General features: G+C 37.6%; 1 protein-coding gene across 1 annotated transcript in view; it reads right to left on the bottom strand.

The window, feature by feature from the left end:
- The window catches only part of DCC (DCC netrin 1 receptor), an 887,682-nt gene that overhangs the window by 336,447 nt on the left and 529,916 nt on the right, over window positions 1–21,319 (bottom strand). The window contains exon 12 of the mRNA XM_088833422.1: window positions 18,815–18,864. Coding sequence (XP_088689548.1) covers window positions 18,815–18,864 — 50 coding nt within the window. The remainder of the gene's footprint in view (window positions 1–18,814; window positions 18,865–21,319) is intronic.

Raw genomic sequence — 21,319 nt, 5'->3', positions numbered from 1 at the left:
GAGGACCTATAATAATTACCCAAATGAATCAGCTTCAATTACTTTTTAAAAAATGTATAGAAAAATCATTTCTTGATATAATTTTAGCTTTGATGAAACAGTGCTAGGTCAAGGGAGCCCTGCATATTAATTGACCTCTTGGATATGGGCAAAAAAATATGGATTTTGTTGTAAAGCAGAACAGATTTCTGAATCACTTTTGTGCATGAGACAGAGAACTCTAGGTAAAACTAACGTGTTAGACTCATAACAGATACGGTGACTATATGGGAAGAACTGGAATTGTCAACAGGAGTGAAGGATGAGTGACTTGTTTTGGGTCCTTAAGATCTAGGTATTTCAGCCAATTGTAGAATTTTCTCGCATAACACTGACTTAGGAACAGGGAAGAGAGTTCAGAGGAGTAATAAGAGATAAATGGCTTAGTATTAAAGCAAAACAAAACATAACGGAAATAATTTTGAGGGTGGTGAATATGATGAGCTACATAATCAAACGCAAGGCCCAGTTTTAAAGTAAGAATGGGATAAAGGGGAAAATGATAAATGGAACCAAATATATGAAGGGAAAGTACTTCTGAGGTCAGTCAGTTAATTGAGAGTGAACACAGTACAGATCTGAAAGGAAAGAAGAACTGTCACTTAGGATGGTTTTAGAACTTAAGGTTTTTAACGAAAGCTTCTTCAAGGGGGAGAAACAAAATATGGTCCAGGGTTAAAGACAAATTAAAGTGGGAGAGAGAATTACTGGGAATAAGGAAGCCAAGTGAAGTTGGGATGTATCGAATAACTAGACCACAGAATCAGCATCTCACACATTGCCTAACACGTACCAAGTATACAACCAGTCTTTGTTCCCTGAAGTTGAATAAGTGTATAATGATTCCACGGGACCTTGAAAGGTTGTTATAATCATCTGAGACAAAATGCAATAAAGACAAATAAAGAAGTCTTGCATGTAAATCAGACAAAAGCTGACATGAGCAGAGTGAAGAAGATGTGGTCTGTAAGCATCATTCACGAGATACTTCAAGGTGTTCTAGTGCAGAATCACTTTTAATGAATCCACACGATGTGACCACCCACAACATCAACGTGACTGTATACTATACAAACAATGATGTAATATTTAAGATGAGGAAGGTACCTTAAAGGGATGTTTAATAAGCAAATGACATCTGCAAACTATGCAGAAGAGGATGACATATCAAGTCAGGAGCTGACAAGCCAATGACAAACATTTATAGAAACTAAGGATGTTTAACATGGAGAAAAAAAACTGTGGAGCAAAGAAGGGCTTGACAGACTTCTTCAAACATTCTGAACAGTGCCAGAAGAGAAAGCCACTAGACTCGCTAGATTTGTTCCCTATAGTCCCAGGGGAAATAATTATGACAATGAATGGATGTTACAGAGAGAGAGGGCAATTCATTTCAAATATAAATTTCTGAAGTTAGACTTACATGTGACAAACATGGTTGCTTAACAGAGAAAAAAGTTCACTGTCCTCAGAAGAGTTCAGGTATGAGCTAGAAGAATGTTTTATACAGGGGACTCAATTGTCAGATGAATGACTGGAAAACCAGCCCCTTATTTGTGAATTGATATAATTAAAATTCCAGTTTCATGATAAACTCTTGATGATTCTGTTTATCATTGTGTATGTGACGCCATATTCTACAGGTTAGAGAAAATGGAGTGAATTTAATTTTTTTCACACTGGAAAACCCATCTAACATTATGAGGATTAAACAGAATGTACGTAAGACTCGAGCATTTAAGAGTTTGGATTCCATTAATACTCACACATTAAATCAGTCTTTCAAATATAACATTTGGGAATGAAATAAGTCTCGAGTTCATTAAAGAAGAGAGCCCCTTCAAAACCAGTTATATCACTTGTCACAATTCTCTGCAAAGTCAGGCAAATGATTGCTCATTCCTGGAATTAGTTTAGAAAAACATGATGTCCTGCACTGCTGAAGTACTGACTTTATAGGTCCATTTCACAGGTACAGATACTGATAGTTATTTCTTGTATCATTTACTTATTATGACAGGTACTATTTTATAGACTTTATAGTCATTTATGACTTAACCAAAAAGCTAAGGACATATTCAGAAGTATATTTCTTAAGGACAGCATCATCACAAAAGTATTTACTTAGTTTGAACCAAATCAAATTTGACAGCATGAGAGATATTCCTCTTTTAGGCTATAGAGCATCACTTCCCATCAATGTCAGTTTCCCACAAGACCCACATGTCAGAGAATAAGTATGTTTTCCTATTGATATCATCTGACTCCTGTGTGTGTGTCACTCTGTCAAAGTGTATCGCAGAGTCAAGTTCTTGACATTTATGTCCTCCTCAGCATGAGGGGGAAATAAATTCTAAAATCAAAACCAGGAGTCTAGAAAACACTCTCAGAAAAAGGTATGCCCATTTAAGAATAGAATAAAAAGTTTAACAAACACCTTAAGGGAAAGTAGATATCAAGTGACCTGACTGCACTTGTATCAGTTCAGTCGCTCAGTCGTGTCCGACTCTCCGCGACCCCATGAATCACAGCACGCCAGGCCTCCCTGTCCATCACCAACTCCCGGAGTTCACTCAAACTCATGTCCACAGAGTCGGTGATGCCATCCAGCCATCTCATTCTCTGTCGTCCCCTTCTCCTCCCGCCCCCAATCCCTCCCAGCATCAGAGTCTTTTCCAGTGAGTCAACTCGTCGCATGAGGTGGCCAAAGTACTGCAGTTTCAGCTTTACCATAGACATCTCTAAAAGTCAAGAGATTTACTAGCAGTTATAGAGAGAAATCATATAATGATTGACTGAATTTAACTTTCCATCTGATGTTCAAAACTGAATTTCTGTATATAGAGTTTTAAAATATTCTGTAATTTTAAGTGGAGATTTTTTTTCTAGCTTATTTGTATGCTTTTATTTTTTAATCGAAGGATAAATGCTTTACAGTCTTGTGCTGGCCTCTGCCATACAATAACATGAATCAGCCATCAGTTCAGTTCAGTCCCTCAGTCGTGTCTGACTTTTTGCGATCCCATGGGCCACAGCACACCAGGCCTCCCTGTCCATCACCAACTCCTGGAGTTCACTCAAACTCATGTCCTTTGAGTCAGTGATGCTGTCCAACCATCTCATCCTCTGCCGTCCCCTTCTCCTCATGCTTTCAATCTTTCCCAGCATGAGGGTCTTTTCAAGTGAGTTAGTTCTTTGCAGCAGGTGGCCAAAGAATTGAAGTTTCAGCTTCAGCATCAGTCTTTCCAATGAATATTCAGGACTGATTTCCTTTAGGATGAACTGGTTGGATCTCCTTGCAGTCCAAGGGACTCTCAAGAGTCTTCTCCAATATCACAGTTTAAAAGCATCAGTTCTTCAGTGCTCAGCCTTCTTTATGGATGCAATTCTCACACCTGCACATGACTACTGCAAAAATCATAGCTTTGACTATACGAACCTTTGCTGGCAAAGGGATAGCTCTGCTTTTTAATACTCTATCTAGGTTTGTCATATTTTTTCTTCCAAGAAGCAAGTGTCACCATCTGCAATGACTTTGGAACCAAAGAAAATAAAATGTTATTGCTTCCACTTTTTCCCTTTTTATTTGCCATGAAATGATGGAACCAGATGCCACGATCTTCGTTTTTTGAATGCTGAGTTTTAGGCCAGCTTTTTCACTCTCCTCTTTCACCCTTATCAGAGGCTTTTTAGTTCCTTTTCACTTTCTGCCATTAGAGTGGTATCATATGCATATCTGAGGTTGTTGATATTTCTTCCAGTAATCTTGATTCCAGCTTGTGATTCATCCAGCCCAGCATTTCATATGAGGTACTCTGCATATAAGTTAAATAAGCAGGGTGACAATATACAGCCTTGCCATACTCCTGCATTGGCAGGTGGATTCTTTATCACTGAGACACCAGGGAATCTGTGGGATACTAAAACATGTTCAAAATTTAGCTTTCTGGGAAAAAAAGCCTTCATGTTTGGCCTTGGCTGATTTCTGCAATATAAATATACCTAACAAGGGAAATTTCAAGTGACCAATGTGACATCACTGATAGCAGAACTGAGAAGCACACCGTTCTACATTATTTCCAGTGTGCAAATTGAATGTAAATTACCTCAAGGCACAGATAAAATGTAGTAATGAAGAAGTGATAGGTTTCAAATTTTACCTTTTAAAATCAGGAATTATTTAATCCTAAGTTTATATAATTCAAATAATTTTTGTGTTTAACAATAGGATCATAAAACTCCTTAGAAAATTAACAGTGGATCTTGGAGACCAGTATAAGCAGGCTCCAGCACACCTCTGCCCTCATCCCTGAAAGACCAATGGCAGCATCTCTCATTTTCCCTTTGCATGACATACCAAAATGCTACTCAAAATTTTGTTTTTAAAAGTGAATCTTGGAAATTGATTGTATTAAAGAGTTTGAAACGACTGATCGAATTAGACACTATTATAATGGGATCTGTAGATCATCCCCATTTGATCAGAAAACACAAGTTTCCTGGACAGGAGGTCTAATGAATCAGAAGTTTGTGTGTTGCAGGGTGAGGGGAAGGGTTTCTGCATCTTAAACAAGTACCTACCCTAAGGGATTTCTATGCTCCTTAAAGAGCTCCCAGGTGGCACTCGTGGTAAAGAACCTGTCTGCCATTGCAGCAGACCTAAGAGATGGAGACACTCGTTTGATCCCTGGGTTGGGGAAATCTGGAGATGGGCACAGCAACTCACTCCAGTATTCTTGCCTGGAGAATCCCATGGACAGAGGAGACTTGCAGGCTATAGTCCATTGGGTTGCAAAGTCGGACACGACTCAAACGACTTAGCATTCACTCATGCTTCTTAAAGTTTGAGCACTTCAGCTCCATTCTCCAAGCTGATAGCCTTCACCCACTGATTCAGCCACACCCAAGTTCAGTTCCAGGACAGTAAGACAATGCGCAGATTCAGTCCCACCTGTAACTGAGCTTCCCAGGTGGCTCAGTGGCAAAAGAATCTGCCTGCCAATGCAGGAGCTACAGGAGACGTGGGTTCAGTCCCTGGGTTGAAACAATCCCCTGGAGGAGGAAATGGTAACCTAGTCCAGTATTCTTGCCTGGAAAATCTCACAGACAGAAGAGTCACAATATATGGGGTCACAAAGAGCTGGGCCTGACTGAGCATGCATGCATGTAACTAAGGGTCAGCTTTCTAGACCCAGCATCTCATATGCCAAGAACAGCTCTTTGACTATATCAAAACTAAGCATCGTCAGAAAATGCTTCAACAACCTCTAATCAATATGCAGGGACAAGCACTGCTCCCTTTTTTCCTTTAGGCCATGCCATATGCCATATGATCTTGGTTCATATGCGATCTGACTAGGGATCAAACCCAGGTCGCTTGCATTGGGAGCTCAGTCTTAACTGCTGACTGCGAGGGAAATTGCTGCTCCCTTTAACACAGGTAGAGAAGTCAGTTTCTTCCATGAGGACACAATATCTATTCAGTTTCAGATGTTGTCAGTCATTGGTCAGATTCTCATTCATCGCTGCCACTCATGGAGGTGTTGAGATTCCTGACTGATAAGCATCAGTTCAGTTCAGTTCAGTCGCTCAGTCGTGTCCGACTCTCTGTGACCCCATGAATCACAGCACGCCAGGCCTCCCTGCCCATCACCAACTCCCGGAGTTCACTCAAACTCGTGTCCATAGAGTTGGTGATGCCATCCAGCCATCTCATTCTCTGTCGTCCCCTTCTCCTCCCTCCATCAGTTCAGTTCAGTTCAGTTCTGTCGCTCAGTTGTGTCCGACTCTCTGCGACCCCATGAATCACAGCACGCCAGGCCTCCCTGTCCATCACCAACTCCCGGAGTTCACTCAAACTCATGTCCACAGAGTTGGTGATGCCATAGAAGCATCTTATTAAACTAGCAGAGCTAAAGTGTTTAGCTAGTGTCTGTCACGTGGTATTTACTCAATGAATATTTACTATTCAACCAACAAATGAATAAATGAAGATACAAATGAACAGGCACATGAAAGAATTCACTCAAGATTCTAACGGAAATAACCTTGAGGGTCTTCCTTTTCTCTAATAAAATTTCTAAATTAAGAGACCATTTGGAGATTTGTTAACTTACAATGTTGCCTTTAAGTATCATGATATTTGATTTCAGTTTGATTTGATAAGCATTCAAATGAAACACTGATTTCTTTTTCTTTGAAGTACAAAAAAGAAAACTCAACTTGGAATAAATGTTGATATATAGACATCTATGGAGAATTAAATATTGATACTACTGCCATGGATATGCACATATATTCTCTGCAACACAATTCATCTAAGCATAAAAGATAAAAGATATAAAAGATAAAAGCATAAAAGATAAAAACCTATGGTCAGCTTCATATTTTTAAAGGATGCTATTGTTTCCAGTCAGCACAAGAAATTTCGCATAGAAATTACTTTTGTGTGTCTCTCTTCAACTTTATCCATGTAAAATATAAAATAGACAATGATCTAGTTAATAGCTACTGCCTCTCAGCTAAAACACAAAATGGTCTGTCAAATAGATTGCATCGAATGAGAAATGTTTAGGTGGAAGGAACTTGAGCTACTACACAGAAAAATCCTACAAAATTTCTTATCATTTACCTCGGAACAAAGTTATTTGTAGAAGACACAAGTAATTTTTCCCAGTTCCATTAAGATTAGATATGCAGTTTGATCTAATGTTAATTTTCTGAAAATATCAAATTGTTCTTCAATACTTTTTAACCTACCATTACATACATACTTTTCAATGTATTTGAAAAATCCATTTATATTCAATATGCAGCATCAGTTCAGTTCAGTTCAGTTCGTACTTTCTACGAAATGTTCAGGAATCAGGAAGATGATGCCCTTAGATTCTGTCAGTTTCACATAATTTGACAGTGGACTCAGCGATGTTTTTGGCAGTTCTAGAAAACCAAAAAAGGCTACCACTTTCTATGCGAAAGAGCAACATAATAAATGAAATATGTAGCTTTCAGTGTTGAGTGTTATTGGGAGTGTACACTCCAACTGCATAATATTAGAGGTTTTTTGGTTTTTTTTTTAATGAGATTAAACTAAAATTACCTCAAGGGAAAGATACATTAGATTTAGGTTGGTTGCTAAAGCAGCTATATCTTAAAATAATACTCTTATTTAGTTGCACTATTACCTGGCAAGATTTGCTCTATAGTTATCTAATTTACTACCATTTGATTTAGTTTGTTTATTACTTAAATTAACAACGTTTTCTAATAAAATGTATGCCCAGCGTTCTGGTTTGCATTTTCTCTAAATCTAACATATATTTCCTAATGGTTCCAGACCACAGTTGCTGATCACAGGCTTTATTTTACAGCCAACAAACCTTGAGGACTAAAGTAAAATCCTTCTCTGAGATCTCAATTTTTCCCTTTCAAACTTTCAATAAAAATATATATTCTAGAACTTGGAATTGAGGAAAAACCAGAAGTACATTGGGAAACGCCATAAGTTTTTAAGATTGCTGAATATTTTGTTACGAAAAGAAGAAAAGTTTTGACCAACCTAGACAGCATATTAAAAAGCAGAGACATTACTGTGCCAACAAAGGTCCATATAGTCAAGGCTATGGTTTCTCCAGTAGTCTATATGGATGTGAGAGTTGCACTATAAAGAAAGCTGAGTGCCGAAGAATCGATGCTTTTGAACTGTGGTGCTGGAGAAGACTCTTGAGAGTTCCGTGGACAGCAAGGAGATCCAACCAGTCCATCCTAAAGGAAATCAATCCTGAATATTCATTGGAAGGACTGATGCTGAAGCTGAAACTCTAACACTTTGGCCACCTGATGAGAAGAACTGACTCAGTGGAAAAGACCCTGATGCTGGGAAAGATTGAAGGCGGGAGAAGAAGGGGGCGACAGAGGACGAGATGGTTGGATGGCATCACTGACTCAATGAGCGTGAGTTTGAGTAAACTCCGGGAGGTGGTGATGAACAGGGATGCCTGGTGTGCTGCAGTCCATGGGGTTGCAAAGAGTCGGACACAATTGAGCGAGCGACTGAACTGAACTGCGTATTTTGTTGAGATAGCAGCTTTGTTCACTTAAGAAACTGAGGTGCTTTTTCGGCTCATCAGAGAGAAATACATCATTGGGAGATACAGAAGAATGTAGATTCCTTCCAGGAAAAGCTGGGAAGACAAGGAAGCGTGTGTGTGTGTGTGTGCATGTGTGTGTCTGTGTGTGTGTGTGTGTGTGTGTGTGTATGAAATCCCCTCCTTAGCTCTCCTTCCTTAGCATCTATACCCATCTCTTCCTATGAGTTCCATCTCTTCCCCCAGAGTTCCACTGGATGATTGAATCCATCTTCTAGCTGCTGATCTAGAACTTACCTTCTGCCTGGAAACTATTCCACTGAGAGCTTACAGCACTTAAAGACAAACCTTATTGTGAATTCTGCTTTGTATCACTTAACTCATAAAACCCTAGAGTTTGGAGACCATGTAGTCAAATGACCAACAACCCAAACCTGGGTTCGAATCCCAGTGCTGCCGCTGCCTCCCTGTGTGACACTGGAGCCCATAACCTGGTCTCTCAAAATATGAGTGGTCTCCTGGGTAAAATGAGGAAAATAATGAAATCCAATGACCTTATTGTTTTTTTTCATTATGTATCATGCCCACTTCCAACTGTTTTTTTCTCATTAGTTCTAACTCTGTGGGTCTTCTTTTTAATCACTCCCTTACCAAATCAGTTAACTTCATCCCTTCTTTTCTGGTAAACTGTGAACAGAATAAAACAATACTAACTACCCACCCCTGACCAGCCACCACACAACCAGCCATGGAAAGGAAAGCAAACACAATTTTGTTGACCTGTTTCACTTTAAATTCATGAGACACATCTCAAATGGTCAGTCCACACTACTCATGTATGTTATGATCCCTTTCCATGATCTGAAATAATTTTTGCTGTTGTTCAGTTGCCAAGTCGTGTCTGACTCTTCACAACCCCAAAGACTGCAGCATGCCAGGCTTCCCTGTCCCTCATCATCTCCTGGAGTCTGCCCAAGTTTATGTTCATTGTATCGGTGATGCCATCTAAGCATCTCATCCTCTGTCGCCCTCTTCTCCTTCTGCCTTCAATCTTTCCCAGCATCAGGGTCTCTTCCAGTGAGTTGGCTGAAATTGGTCTTTTTCCAATGTTTCCCCTCTCTTCAAACCCTCAATACTTCATTACACACTGGTGATGATCTTCCCTCACACTCTTCATCTTTCAGGTACAAACTGATCGGCACGTCTGTATCCACACCCACTCCCTCCACCTCTGCTCATCTTGCTGAGCTTGAAGGATCTGTTCCCCTCTACTTGTCTGCTAGATCCTCTGCTGCCTTGTTTACGCAAAGGTTTGCACTCTTGCAAGATTCCACTCTCTCTTCTACACCCTTTAGACTGTATTCTTTCCTAAAGTTGCAGTCTCAGTCACATTCAAAAATAAACAATAAAACGTCCTTCAAGTCTACCATGTCCTAAAGTTATTGTCCATTTCTTTGCTCCAATTCAGAGCAAAACTTGTCAAGAGCACCCTCCGTTCACTCCACACTGTCCTCCAGCTTCCTGTCTTCATGCTCCCGCCCACAGTGGTGACATCGCTGCTGCTAATTCGACTCCATCTTTCCTCAGTGCACATCACAGGTAGCAGCATCTAAGCTTCCCCCTTGATCTCTGCGACACTAGGCCTCTGCTATATCCTGCCACTCCTGTTCCTTCTCATCGAATCTCTAAATGTGTAGTGTCTCAAGTCCTAGACCCTGCTCTCCCAACTATTACCTCTTCCTGTGCATGTGTTAAGTCGCTTTAGTCGTGTCCAACTCTTTGTGACCCTATGGACTGCAGCCCCCTAGACTCCTCTGTCCCTGGGATTCTCCAGGCAAGAATATAGGAATGAGTTGCTGTGCCCTCCTCAAAGGGATCTTCCTGATCCAGGGATCAAACCTGTGTCTCTTATGTGTCCTATATTGGCAAGCAGACTCTTTACTACCAGCGCCACCTCGGAAACCCAGAATATTGGAGTGGGTCTAATCATATGTCTAGTAGTAATCTTACATTCAACATGTCCAGAAACTACTTGATTATTCCCTCTAAACCAATTTTTTTCTCCAGTCATTCTTATCTCATTAAACAACTCCACAATTCATTCGTTTAGTAATAAAGATCTAGTCTCGATCCTTGATTCTTCTCTTTATCTGTGCTGTGTGTGTGTGTGTGGTTTAATCCAACCCACTAGCCAATCTTCTCGGCTCCAGATGTAACACATATGGCTTTTTCCACTTCTCTCTTCATCTGCTATAATGACACCCAGGTTTCAGCTACAATTGTCAAATATATGATAGATCACGGAACTGTGTCCTAACTGGTGTCCTGGCTTTCTCTCTACCCTACCCCAACAATTTTCCCCATGGCAGCCAATATGGTCTTTTAAAAAGTTGAATGAGATGGTTCCCCTTTCAAAACCCTCTGCATCATCCACAGAGTGAATCCCAGTGTTTACCATTCCCTGTAAAACACCATTATGTGATCTAGCCCTGACCCCGTGATCTATAATCCACACATGCTGGTATTATTTCAAGTTCACAATCATGTACACATGATTTGGAACACAAGCTTTCTCAAGACTTTTTCACAAGTTGTTAGCTTTACTTGGAATCATTTGTTCTAAAGGTGACAAAACTGGTCCTTTTTCATATTCTTGTCTCAGCTTAAGTATCATCTTCTTAAAATGCCCACTCCTGACCATCTGATTTATAATTAGCTCCCTCTCTACCATATTACCATGTGCAATTTAGAAGGACATTTGACTGACTTCATAGCTTTCCCAGCAATAAACTTGGCTCAAAGTTAATATTCTAATCATTAATATAATAAATAATACTTATCTTATAGGGTTATTATAAGGAGTAAATAGGCTTTAATTACTTAGCATACTGTCTGACACAAAACACCTGCTGAAAAATTACTGTCCTTATTATTATTATGGTTATAATTAGATGCTCCTTAAATATGTGCCAAGAATGTCAATTACCATACTCATGCTAATGTCTTAAATCTTTCAGATGAAAGATTTGTTTTTCAACCTTTGTTTTCTAACATAAACAATATTTTAAGTTACACTAGTGAATTGAATGTTCCAAGATCTCTAAAATCAAATCACATAGTTAGCAACTGCTTTTAGCTACTGGTGGGACTAGACCTATTCTTGTCCTCTACTTCATCAACCTTTCCAAATACAAGTGCAACTTCTATGAACTAAATTAAAATCAGAGATCTTATCACTAAACCTAGGTTCATTTAATTTAAGTCCAATATTAAACCTACCACTTTTCAAAAATGTATGACTTGAGGGAAATCTCATTAAACTTCATGGAAAGGCTCAAGTGAGCTTTGCCTTCAGAGCCAATCAGAATTGGATCCATCAGAAATGTGTGTGATGAAGTACAAATTACAAGGTGATATGAAAACGGGACTAGAACTCCAAAGAGAATGGTATTCTAGCACATATTTTAGACTCTTTGTCACAAGACTTTATGTAGGTACACTAAGGGGCAGTGACTAGACCTCGGAAAGAGCAAAATGTAATAACCTCAAAACGCACAACGGCAAACAATGATGTATTCAGGTATCTGAAGTAAGAAGATGAGAACTTCTAGGAAATGTTTTTCTATTCTGTTTACATTATAAAATTTCATAAAGATATCAAGATTTAATCCTGTCTCTTATTCAAATCATGTAATAAATGTCTTTAATGGTTCGTAATTCCCTGTTCTTTAGTTATGCACATAGGCATGTTATAAAGACTGTTTCTAGATTCACTTCTAGCTTTTCACAATTTCTTCTTCTTTCATGTACTATTTATTTTTACTTCAAATTAATTCAGGTAAGAATGTAGGAAACAGGTTACTCGATTTTTAGAGTACATCGCTCTGTTTGGAAAGAAGCATGCATGTGTGCTAGGTTGCTTCAGTCATTTCTGATTCTTTGCAACCCCATGAATAATAGCCTGCCAGGCTCCTCTGTCCACGGGATTCTCCAGGCAAGAATCCTGGAGTGGGCGGCCATTTCCTCCTCCAGGGGATCTTCCTGATCCGGGGATCAAACCATTTCTCCTACTTTGGCAGGGAGGTTCTTTACCACTAGCGCTACCTGGGAAGCCCCTTGGAATGTATATCGTGATGTTAAGATAAAAGATAAAAAAGGTTTTAAAGAGAGTACTTAGTACAAAATGCTTTCATAGAAAGAAATCATTTGGGCAAAGCAGAATTAAACAAACACTCTTCACGGCCTTTTATCTTCAATAGAGGACTTATTTTTCTCACAGTTTTTAAAAACATCATTGCTTGGAAGAGTACCACATGTACCTAAGAAAATGAGTGATGGTGTGATACACAGATATGCTTAGAATTTCAAGAGTGTCCTCTTCTTTGACTTATTTGCAAAATTTATTTAAATGGTATGATACCTTTATATTATTAAAATTTTGTTATGCAAATGTTTTTACTGTCCTAATATTCTCATTCATAATGTATCTATCATGTTTTCAGTAAAAAAAGGTGGAAACAGTTGACTTCAAATGTTCAAAAATAAATCAAAGGATCAATTTCGCTACTACGTAGGGCTCTGATCTAAATTATGATGGGATATAAAACTGATGCTGACGACCAAGATTATGTTTCCCAGAGTTACTCCAGAACAATTCCATGCATGTAGTTCTGGTTCTTTACTGTTAACTATGAGAGTTGGCTTTATCAGTAGATTTTTAAAAAATAATTCATCAATGTGAGACTATGAAAGAGAAGTAAGCTGAAAGCAGTATCAATAATGGAAAGGGAGGTCTTTCTTTCCAACCAGCTAAAGCATCTGCCTCTATTCTTAACCACTACAGTCCATTAAATCCTTCATTCCCCAGTGAAAGTGAAGACTTAAAATTTTCAGTGTTTTATTTGTCTATGAAGATAAATTGAAAGGGCAATAATAAATTTTTTGTTATTGGTTTCCTCACTTCTTTAAAAAAAAAGATACAGAAAGTAGAATAGTGGTTGCCAGGGCCTGGAGGAAGAAGGATGAAGTACTGCTATACAGTGGGCACAGAGTTTCAGTCTGAGAAGATGAAAAGAGGTCTGGAAATGAATGGTGATGATTGGGCAATAATATGAATGTATTTATGCCTATACACCATGTGTTTTAAGTGGTTAAAATGGTAAATTTTATCTGTGTTTTGTGTTTACTTATGTCTGACTCCTTGCAACCCCATTGCCTGTAGCCTACTAGACTCCTCTGCCCAAGGAATTCATCAGGTAAGAATACTAGAGTGGGGTGCCATTCTTCCTCCAGGGAATCTTCCTGACCCAGGGATCAAACCCGCATCTTCTGTGTTTCCTGCATCGGTAGGCAGATTCCTTACCACTAGCACTGCCTGGGAAGCCCATGTATATTTTACCACGATTAAAAAAAATTTTTTTTTTCAAAAGAGTAAGTAGGATAGCAGATATCTGAAAATAGGTTCTATACAAATTACAGATCAAACACAACTTTATTTTTGAGGGAGTCTCATGAATTATTACAGATTGTCTTATTTTAATATAATACAGAAATGTGTATCCATACTGTTTTTGTCTAGTCTACAAATTTTAGACAGAAAAGAAACCAACCAATAGACAAAACACTAACAATGACTAGACACTAAGAACTATCGGGGACATTCCCTTCCTTACAACTATGCTCCTACCCTTACGTTCTTTCCCAAATATTTTCAGTCATTGTTTCTGGACTTTATCTGTGCTCAAAGAGCAGTTACATAATGAATCAATGAAGGGGTCAGTAACTATAAAAAAGCAAGAGATCTGTATCTACTTCAAATGAATTCAACACACCACAGTCCAACAGAAGTGTTCTGTGTATTGTGATTGAATACAAAATCAGTATGAAGCGTGTGAGCATACACATTACTGTAACGCCAGTTTCTAATTTATCTTTATGTGAAATCAATCACCTAAAGGTCACCTAAGGTCACCTAAACGTCTCCTATGACTCCTCCTTCTCCACATTAAATTGGTTTCAGAAATTCACTGTATTAGTGAGGGGAGGACACAGAGTTCTGGCTCCAAATAACTCAGTGGCCAAAATGTATCTTCTGAAGGATCTAGGATGATTCAAACAGAAAAACCAAAATTGCTTTTTTCATGAGCAATCAAAGGCCTTTACACAACACAGAAGAGGGCGATCGACATTTACAATCATGGTGAGATGATAGGAGTGGTTCTAGAACACCTGTGTAAACAGTGCGGCTTTAGGGAGGTTGTGATGCAGCAGGAAGCAGTGTTAATGCAAGAGCCCTCCGCACAACCAAGGAAAGATCTCAATTTCACACACACACACACACAAAGACCCTCCCCCTAAAATAGAAGATCTACAGAATAACATAATTCAATTGGCCCTTTTTCATTCTTCCAGTTTATCCCTTTATCCTTATTTTCACACAAGTGAACATCCCAGCTGGGAATCAAATGCAAAAGCCTCACTCAGCTCTCCACTGGGCTGTCACTTCTGTTGATTTTATCACTAGCCCAATGACAGAAGAGACACACCTCAGTCAGAACCCTTCTTGAATATGGGTGTACATATGTAGCTGATTCACTTTGCCATATAGCAGAAACTAGCACAACACTGTAAATCAACTACACTTCAATAAAAAAAAAAGTGAAATATTTCTGAATCTGTCAAATCTTAAATTGAAAAACAAACAAACCAACCCATTCCTGTCATGACACATATTGAGAAACACAGCCTTTTGAGGCTAATTCAGTGATACAATGCTTAAGATTCCCCTTGTGTTAATAAAGTATTAATTAATTAATTACTTTTTAAAAGACAGTAAAAGATCTGGGACCAAAATGATCAGTTTGCTTTCTGAAGTTGGAAATTGCTATTTTAATTCTCCCTTTGGGTAGTTTCTGGGTAAAGGGAATTGCATGATTGCTAACTAATTTTCAAGTTATTAAAGCATGCCAAATTATGCTGAAACATGGGGAAATGAAATGCCTTAAGATGAAAAAAAGATAACCGGTCATAATTTTTTTACTGTTGTAGTGGTTTGTATCACATAATATTGAACTTTGAGTGACTAACTGGGTAACCCTTTCTGGGGTGGGCAAAATGACATCCACATAGATGAAGGATAAGAATTTCAACAGTGGAAAGGTGACCTAATGAGAGAAATCTAATATTCTGTGAAGACTCTAAACGTGCACAATGATCTGTGCCTGGTGTTTTACTGTGTTTTTTTCCCTTCTTCTTTGGATTTAGTGCTTCTTTCCTTGTAATCACCCCGTAGTGCTCAGCTGATAAATACCTGCCCATGTGAGTTAATCAATATACCTGTGCCATTTTCTCAAATTCTGTAAAGATAAAAGGATTCAGAAAAGGTATAACAAGTGAAAATACAGTCAGAGATGTTTGGAAGCCATGAGAGATTTTAGAGACTCTCTCTGGCTCTCTCATCTTATCAAGGAGGGTAAAATGTCTACTTTGAAGAGTTACAATAGATTAATGTGGTTAGATGAAAGCTGAATTTTCTCTCCCATGTTTTCTTAATAAACTGTGAGTTCCATGAAGGGAAAGACTGAGTTAGGTCCCTAGCTTTATATTTACACACACACACACGCACGCATGCACGCACACATGCACACAGTCACACACACACAAGATATATAGTAAGTGTAGAGTAACATTAAATTAATAAATGAAACCAAGACACAGTGACTTTTCAAGATCTCAGAGAGCTACTGAAAGAGTCCAAACACCATGAATACCTTGAATCTCAGTATACCCTAAATTGTCTTATTCTGAGAACTTCTGTATTGAAATGAAGGAAAACAGTCAGGTCCAACTTAATAAGCCCCTTGAAGTCTACAAACTGTACATTATATACCAACCAATTAATTAAGTTGTAATTATATCTTCTAATAATAGCTTTCAAAATAAAATCTTAAGAAAATTATCCTTACAGAAAGTTTTCCTAAAAGTAGCACTTTAAAGTACATATAATAAGTCACTATTTTATCTTTTCTAATGAAGATGTGATTTCTTGTTAAAATAAAAAAGTATTTAGTATAAGAAAAATAACCATCTAATCATTACCATTAACTAAAAACAATATCTATATGCCAAGCCATTCCTTCAAATAACACATGTGATCACAGGTAACATACAGAAAAGGAATCTAGTCTGTTTTGTGATTAGTTTTATAAAGGCAATCTACTGTGCCGGACCAGAAAACTCCTTTGGTCCTTTATCTCAGTGTATTATGACCACTTTTTTCGCATGTCCTGGAATATGATTTCTGGTCCAGTTGGCTTATAGAGGGCCATACCATAACAAATATCTATAAACGAAACTCTCATATCTTATAGTCACTTTTCAGTTCTACGTACAGAAATCCTAGCCACCTGTGTGCAAACACCAAGACATTTCCTCATTGACTGTTAATCAAAAGTTCCATAATTGCTGATATGATTTAGATAAAAATTTAAAGTATGACTCTTCCTACTATATTAAATAAAAATAAAATTCATAATTCTATTGGTCAAAAAGAATGTCAATTTTTCAACTACAAAGTTTATTTTTAAATAAACATTTTTCCTTGAAATGGTAATCATTAGGAGCAAATATTAGTATATTTGAGAGCTTTTCTTTTAAAGAAAAGTATATCAAAATAGAATATTGTTAGTGTTTTTCTCTGTTTCAACATTTTGGGGATGATAAAACAGTGTTTGATCACCCAGTTCTTTTCCTCTTGGTAACAATCCAAGAGAAATAATTTATAATTCCTTAAAAGCTAGGAAGGAAGATAACAGAGGAAGGGGAGAGTAGGAAGGTTTCCAGTGTTTTGCTCTGTTGTGTTCATTCTGAAAAACTAATGAACAAGTTAAATTTTCTGGTAGTGCAATGCTGCAGAGAGAAATTCAGGCGGACAGAATCAGGAATGTTAATATTTGCTTGCTGCAAACACTGCAGAGTATAGAAGAGCATGGTCTATGATATTTGTGTGTGTGTATATATATACACACAGATATACACACACATCAGTTGAAGAGTCAATTTTGCAATCCAGGAATTCCCTCTCATAGGAAAGTAATAAATTCATATTCAAAGATAGCATCCAGAGTCATTCAGTAATGCCTTATTCACATTCAGAAGAAAACATTTATCCTGTGCTGAAGCAGACTTTTATGGGATATGAGGATACACGTGCGAAAAGAGCATGTATCAATTTCTATGTTCTGTCCTGGAGGAAAGATATACAGAGGGTAAAAGTCTAATAAAAATGAGTCATTAAAACAAGAGAAACTACAATATGGTCTCCAAGATTCACTCAACGGCAACCTACAAGAGTTGTTAAAATCTACTTGACTTTGATTTGGCAATCTCTTAATAAGAACAGCACAGCTATAAAACATTTAATGTTGTTGTAAATAATAATGTCACTTTTAGGGTAATGCCTATTTCTGGTTATTTCCCTTTAGCTAATTTTTTCTCCCTTAATTCACTTATTTTTCTTCCAAGTTTAAATTTGTTTCATTCATTTGCATGCAATTAGTGTCTAAAAATATAAAGGGTAACCATTTTCTAGAGACATTTTTTTCATTAGCTCCAAAAGATAAATTCATTTGACAGAGGTAAATCTGATCAAAATCACAGACTATGACTTCATCAGAGGCAACTGCAAAATACGGCAAGGAATTGTACGCTGAATGAAGTAATAAGTGCTGACACTAAGTTAGATCCATTGCATAAGGTATATCACTACTTCCTCAGGACAAATCAGTGAGGGAAGAATTAACATTCACATTACATGAATATGTAATAGAAGCTGGGCTTATTCAGGCTGGAGATTTTCTAACATCAGATACAGTTACTAAGAGGGAAAGCTAGGATTAAATACCAAAGTATGACTTTCTCGAAGACACATTAAATTTCCCGTTGTCTTCTAGAGCTAGGAGACCACTTAGGCCAACCTCCTCAGTGAGGTCCAGGGAGAGTGAAATTACTTCCTTGGGCACACACGGTCAGATGATGAAAGAAGGAAGCCAGATCAGTCTAAACTACATGGCTTAGGCTTGTTTCCAAGGCTGAGTGAGACACTCTCTAAATAAGGAGAGATTTCCAGAAAGCTGATTCTGGCGTTAAACTCCTTATCTTTAGCTATACCCAGCCTAATTTAAGCCCTTTTGAAAGTTACATCAACTTTTCAGGCCAGGAAAACATTCATCACTGAGAAACACTGCTTCATAAATATAACCTTATCAGACCCCAAGAACAGCCTTCCATGTCTATAAGAGAAGAGGGATGATGATGAAAATAGTCAATTCTAACTAAATCTACCAGGAAACAAGGTCTCTCTTTATCCCACCTCTTGAAGTTGCTTTTTTTCATTCCCACATTCAATTTTTCCACCCAGCACATAATGTCCTGTACTGATAAATACAGGTGAGAAGATAACTCTATTGCCTAATGGAATAACCTCTAATCGTTAAAACATTTACAGAGTGAAGTGTACTAGAAGAAAACAACCCTTTTGTTTAATGCAAGTGTGGTGGAGGGCGTCAGATTAATGCCACTCACTGTGTTGTTCTGGAACATTTGCTCACATGGAGGCCGCCATCCACCCCAGGCAGACTGAAAGTTACACATGTATAGGTAAGGAAGTAGTAAACATTTCCACAACTCACCCTCGAATTAACTACTTCCAGGGAGACGTTCTGAGGCGGGGCACTTGGCACTAGAAGAAATCAAACAAGGTGAGACCAGTTATTGCCAAAAATCATAAAAGAGAAACCCCAACCCTCTTTGAAAAGAGAAAGTGCATATTTTTCACAGTTTGTAAGAATAATTAGGTAGGCGATTCTAGGTGGCAGTTCAATATTTTCCTGGAGAGATGGAAAATAACTGCATTTGTTTACATTTTTCTCACTTGGTGGGCCAGTTATTCATCTAGGGAGCCCCCAAAACACTTAGGCAAGAAAGCACCTGCAGTGATACTAAATACTGCCATTTAATTACAGCTTCCTGGTGATAAACTTCCCAGAGGAACCAATAAAATCACACAGGAGATTTCCTGGAGTGGTTTTAAAGGCTTAAGATACTGTGCTTTTCAGGACCTGCATGGTTTTATGATGAAATATGTCATTCTAATGGTCACTCTTGTTGCTTAATCCTGTTAATGCAAACTTTATTATCCCCTAAAAAGTGAAAAGAAGAAACACATCCCCTTTCTTTTCACACTTTGTAATTAAACCTGTGTGTCACAAATGCAAGTAGGTTACCGGAGAGCATTTGGTGAGTGAATTCTATTAACAAGGGAGCAATTTCTTTTTCTTTGTGAGTTTTCTAGGTATTTTGTTTCTCCTACTTGCATTTCAATTGTTCTGCTCCTTCACAAAAGGTGGAAGAACATATACAGCCTTCTGTATAATACTTCTGAATGGATATTTACTGTATCAAAAAGTGAATATTCTATCATGTTAGTAATTCTAAGACAGCCATTCACTGAATGACTGTTATTTGTCAAGTACTATTCTGGATGTAATGGATGAATCATAAAAAAATTAAAGATCTGCCCCACAACAGGAATATAAGTAGCTTCAGTAAATACTTCAGGAATTCAGTAAATGCTTACCATATATAAATCTGAGTATTTTTTTCATGACAAGTTCATAAATTTTGATAGAGAAGAAATGCTTCCAGCATCCTCAAAATTTTAAGTGCTATTTTTGTTATGTTTCTCTTCCTTAATTTGAACTTGGACAATATCTATGTTTTCCTGGTGTACTTGTATTTACCCTGAATTTATTTATGTCCTACTCAGGTTTTGCCTTCTGAAAAATAATCACTATGAAGACGTGATATATGTCTGATTAATCTTTATAGCCTCCAAACTGACATTCAAATAATATTTACTGACTCAATAATTAAATGAAAAAATGAATACTTACTCAAATATTAGCTCCTGGGCCTTTCTATACATGATGGGAATTATAATCACTTTTTTGTTTTGACTTTGAACTTCTTGTCTTAGTACTTGATAAAAGTTAATATCATAGTAACTTGTGATAAAATGTTTACCAGAGGCTTGTTCAATGAATTAGTCAACAAGTATTCTTTCAAAAAGATATTCCATTGTTTACAAGATAGACTTTATTTTAAAACTTCATTTGATTATTATTTTCTTATCAAATAGAGAATATAACCCTCAGAGGAACCAGAAGTTTTGTCCTTTTGATGCTGCATGCCCAACGTTGATGTGTGCCAAGCACATGGGGCACACTTAGCAAATATTTGTCGAATGAATCAATTAATAGAAAAATTATAAGATTACAGTAAAATGTTTTTCACATTTAGGGTTCTGATGAATAAATTTGCTCAGCAATCAAAATGTTTATTATTTTTGCAAATTTATTTTTTAAATTATGCTATAACATATAAGAAAGTGCACAAATCTTTCAGAATCTATGACTGGATAAAATGGTGTGTGTGTGTTTCCATTCAAACGCCACCTAGATCAAGATATAGAATATTATCCATATCATTTTCTGTATCTTTTTCTGGAAAGCTCATTTGTGTCCCTTTTCTGTCAATATCTTTCTGATAGTAGCCACTACTTTTATGACCTCTAAATCCAGAAATTAGTTTATTTTGAGCTCACTAAAAACAAAACTATAGTTGTTGTCTTTTCCCCCCTAGGCTGGCTTCTTTGGCTAATTGTTGTTTCTTGATATTCATTCATATTGTTGCAAGTAGCAATAGATTTTTGTTTTCTATAGTATTATAATATATAATTACCCTAATTTATATTTGTTTATTCTACTGCTTACTCCTTGGAAGGAAAGTTATGACCAACCTTGATAGTATATTAAAAAGCAGAGACATTACTTTGCCAACAAAGGTCCGTCTAGTCAAGGCTATGGTTTTTCCTGTGGTCATGTATGGATGTGAGAGTTGGATTGTGAAGAAAGCTGATCGCCGAAGAATTGATGCTTTTGAACTGTGGTGTTGGAGAAGACTCTTGAGAGTCCCTTGGACTGCAAGGAGATCCAACCAGTCCATTCTAAAGGAGATCAATCCTGGGTGTTCATTGGAAGGACTGGTGCTAAAGCTAAAACTGCAATACTTTGGCCACCTCATGCGACGAGTTGACTCACTGGAAAAGACTCTGATGCTAGGAAAGGTTGGGGGCA

This window comes from Moschus berezovskii, chromosome 28 (assembly GCF_049115385.1).
Source record: "Moschus berezovskii isolate FMDL1 chromosome 28, NW_MosBer_1.0, whole genome shotgun sequence".
Taxonomy (NCBI): Eukaryota; Metazoa; Chordata; class Mammalia; order Artiodactyla; family Moschidae; genus Moschus; species Moschus berezovskii.
The sequence above is the reverse complement of the archived record's forward strand: the minus strand, read 5'-3'. Positions and strand labels throughout refer to the sequence as shown.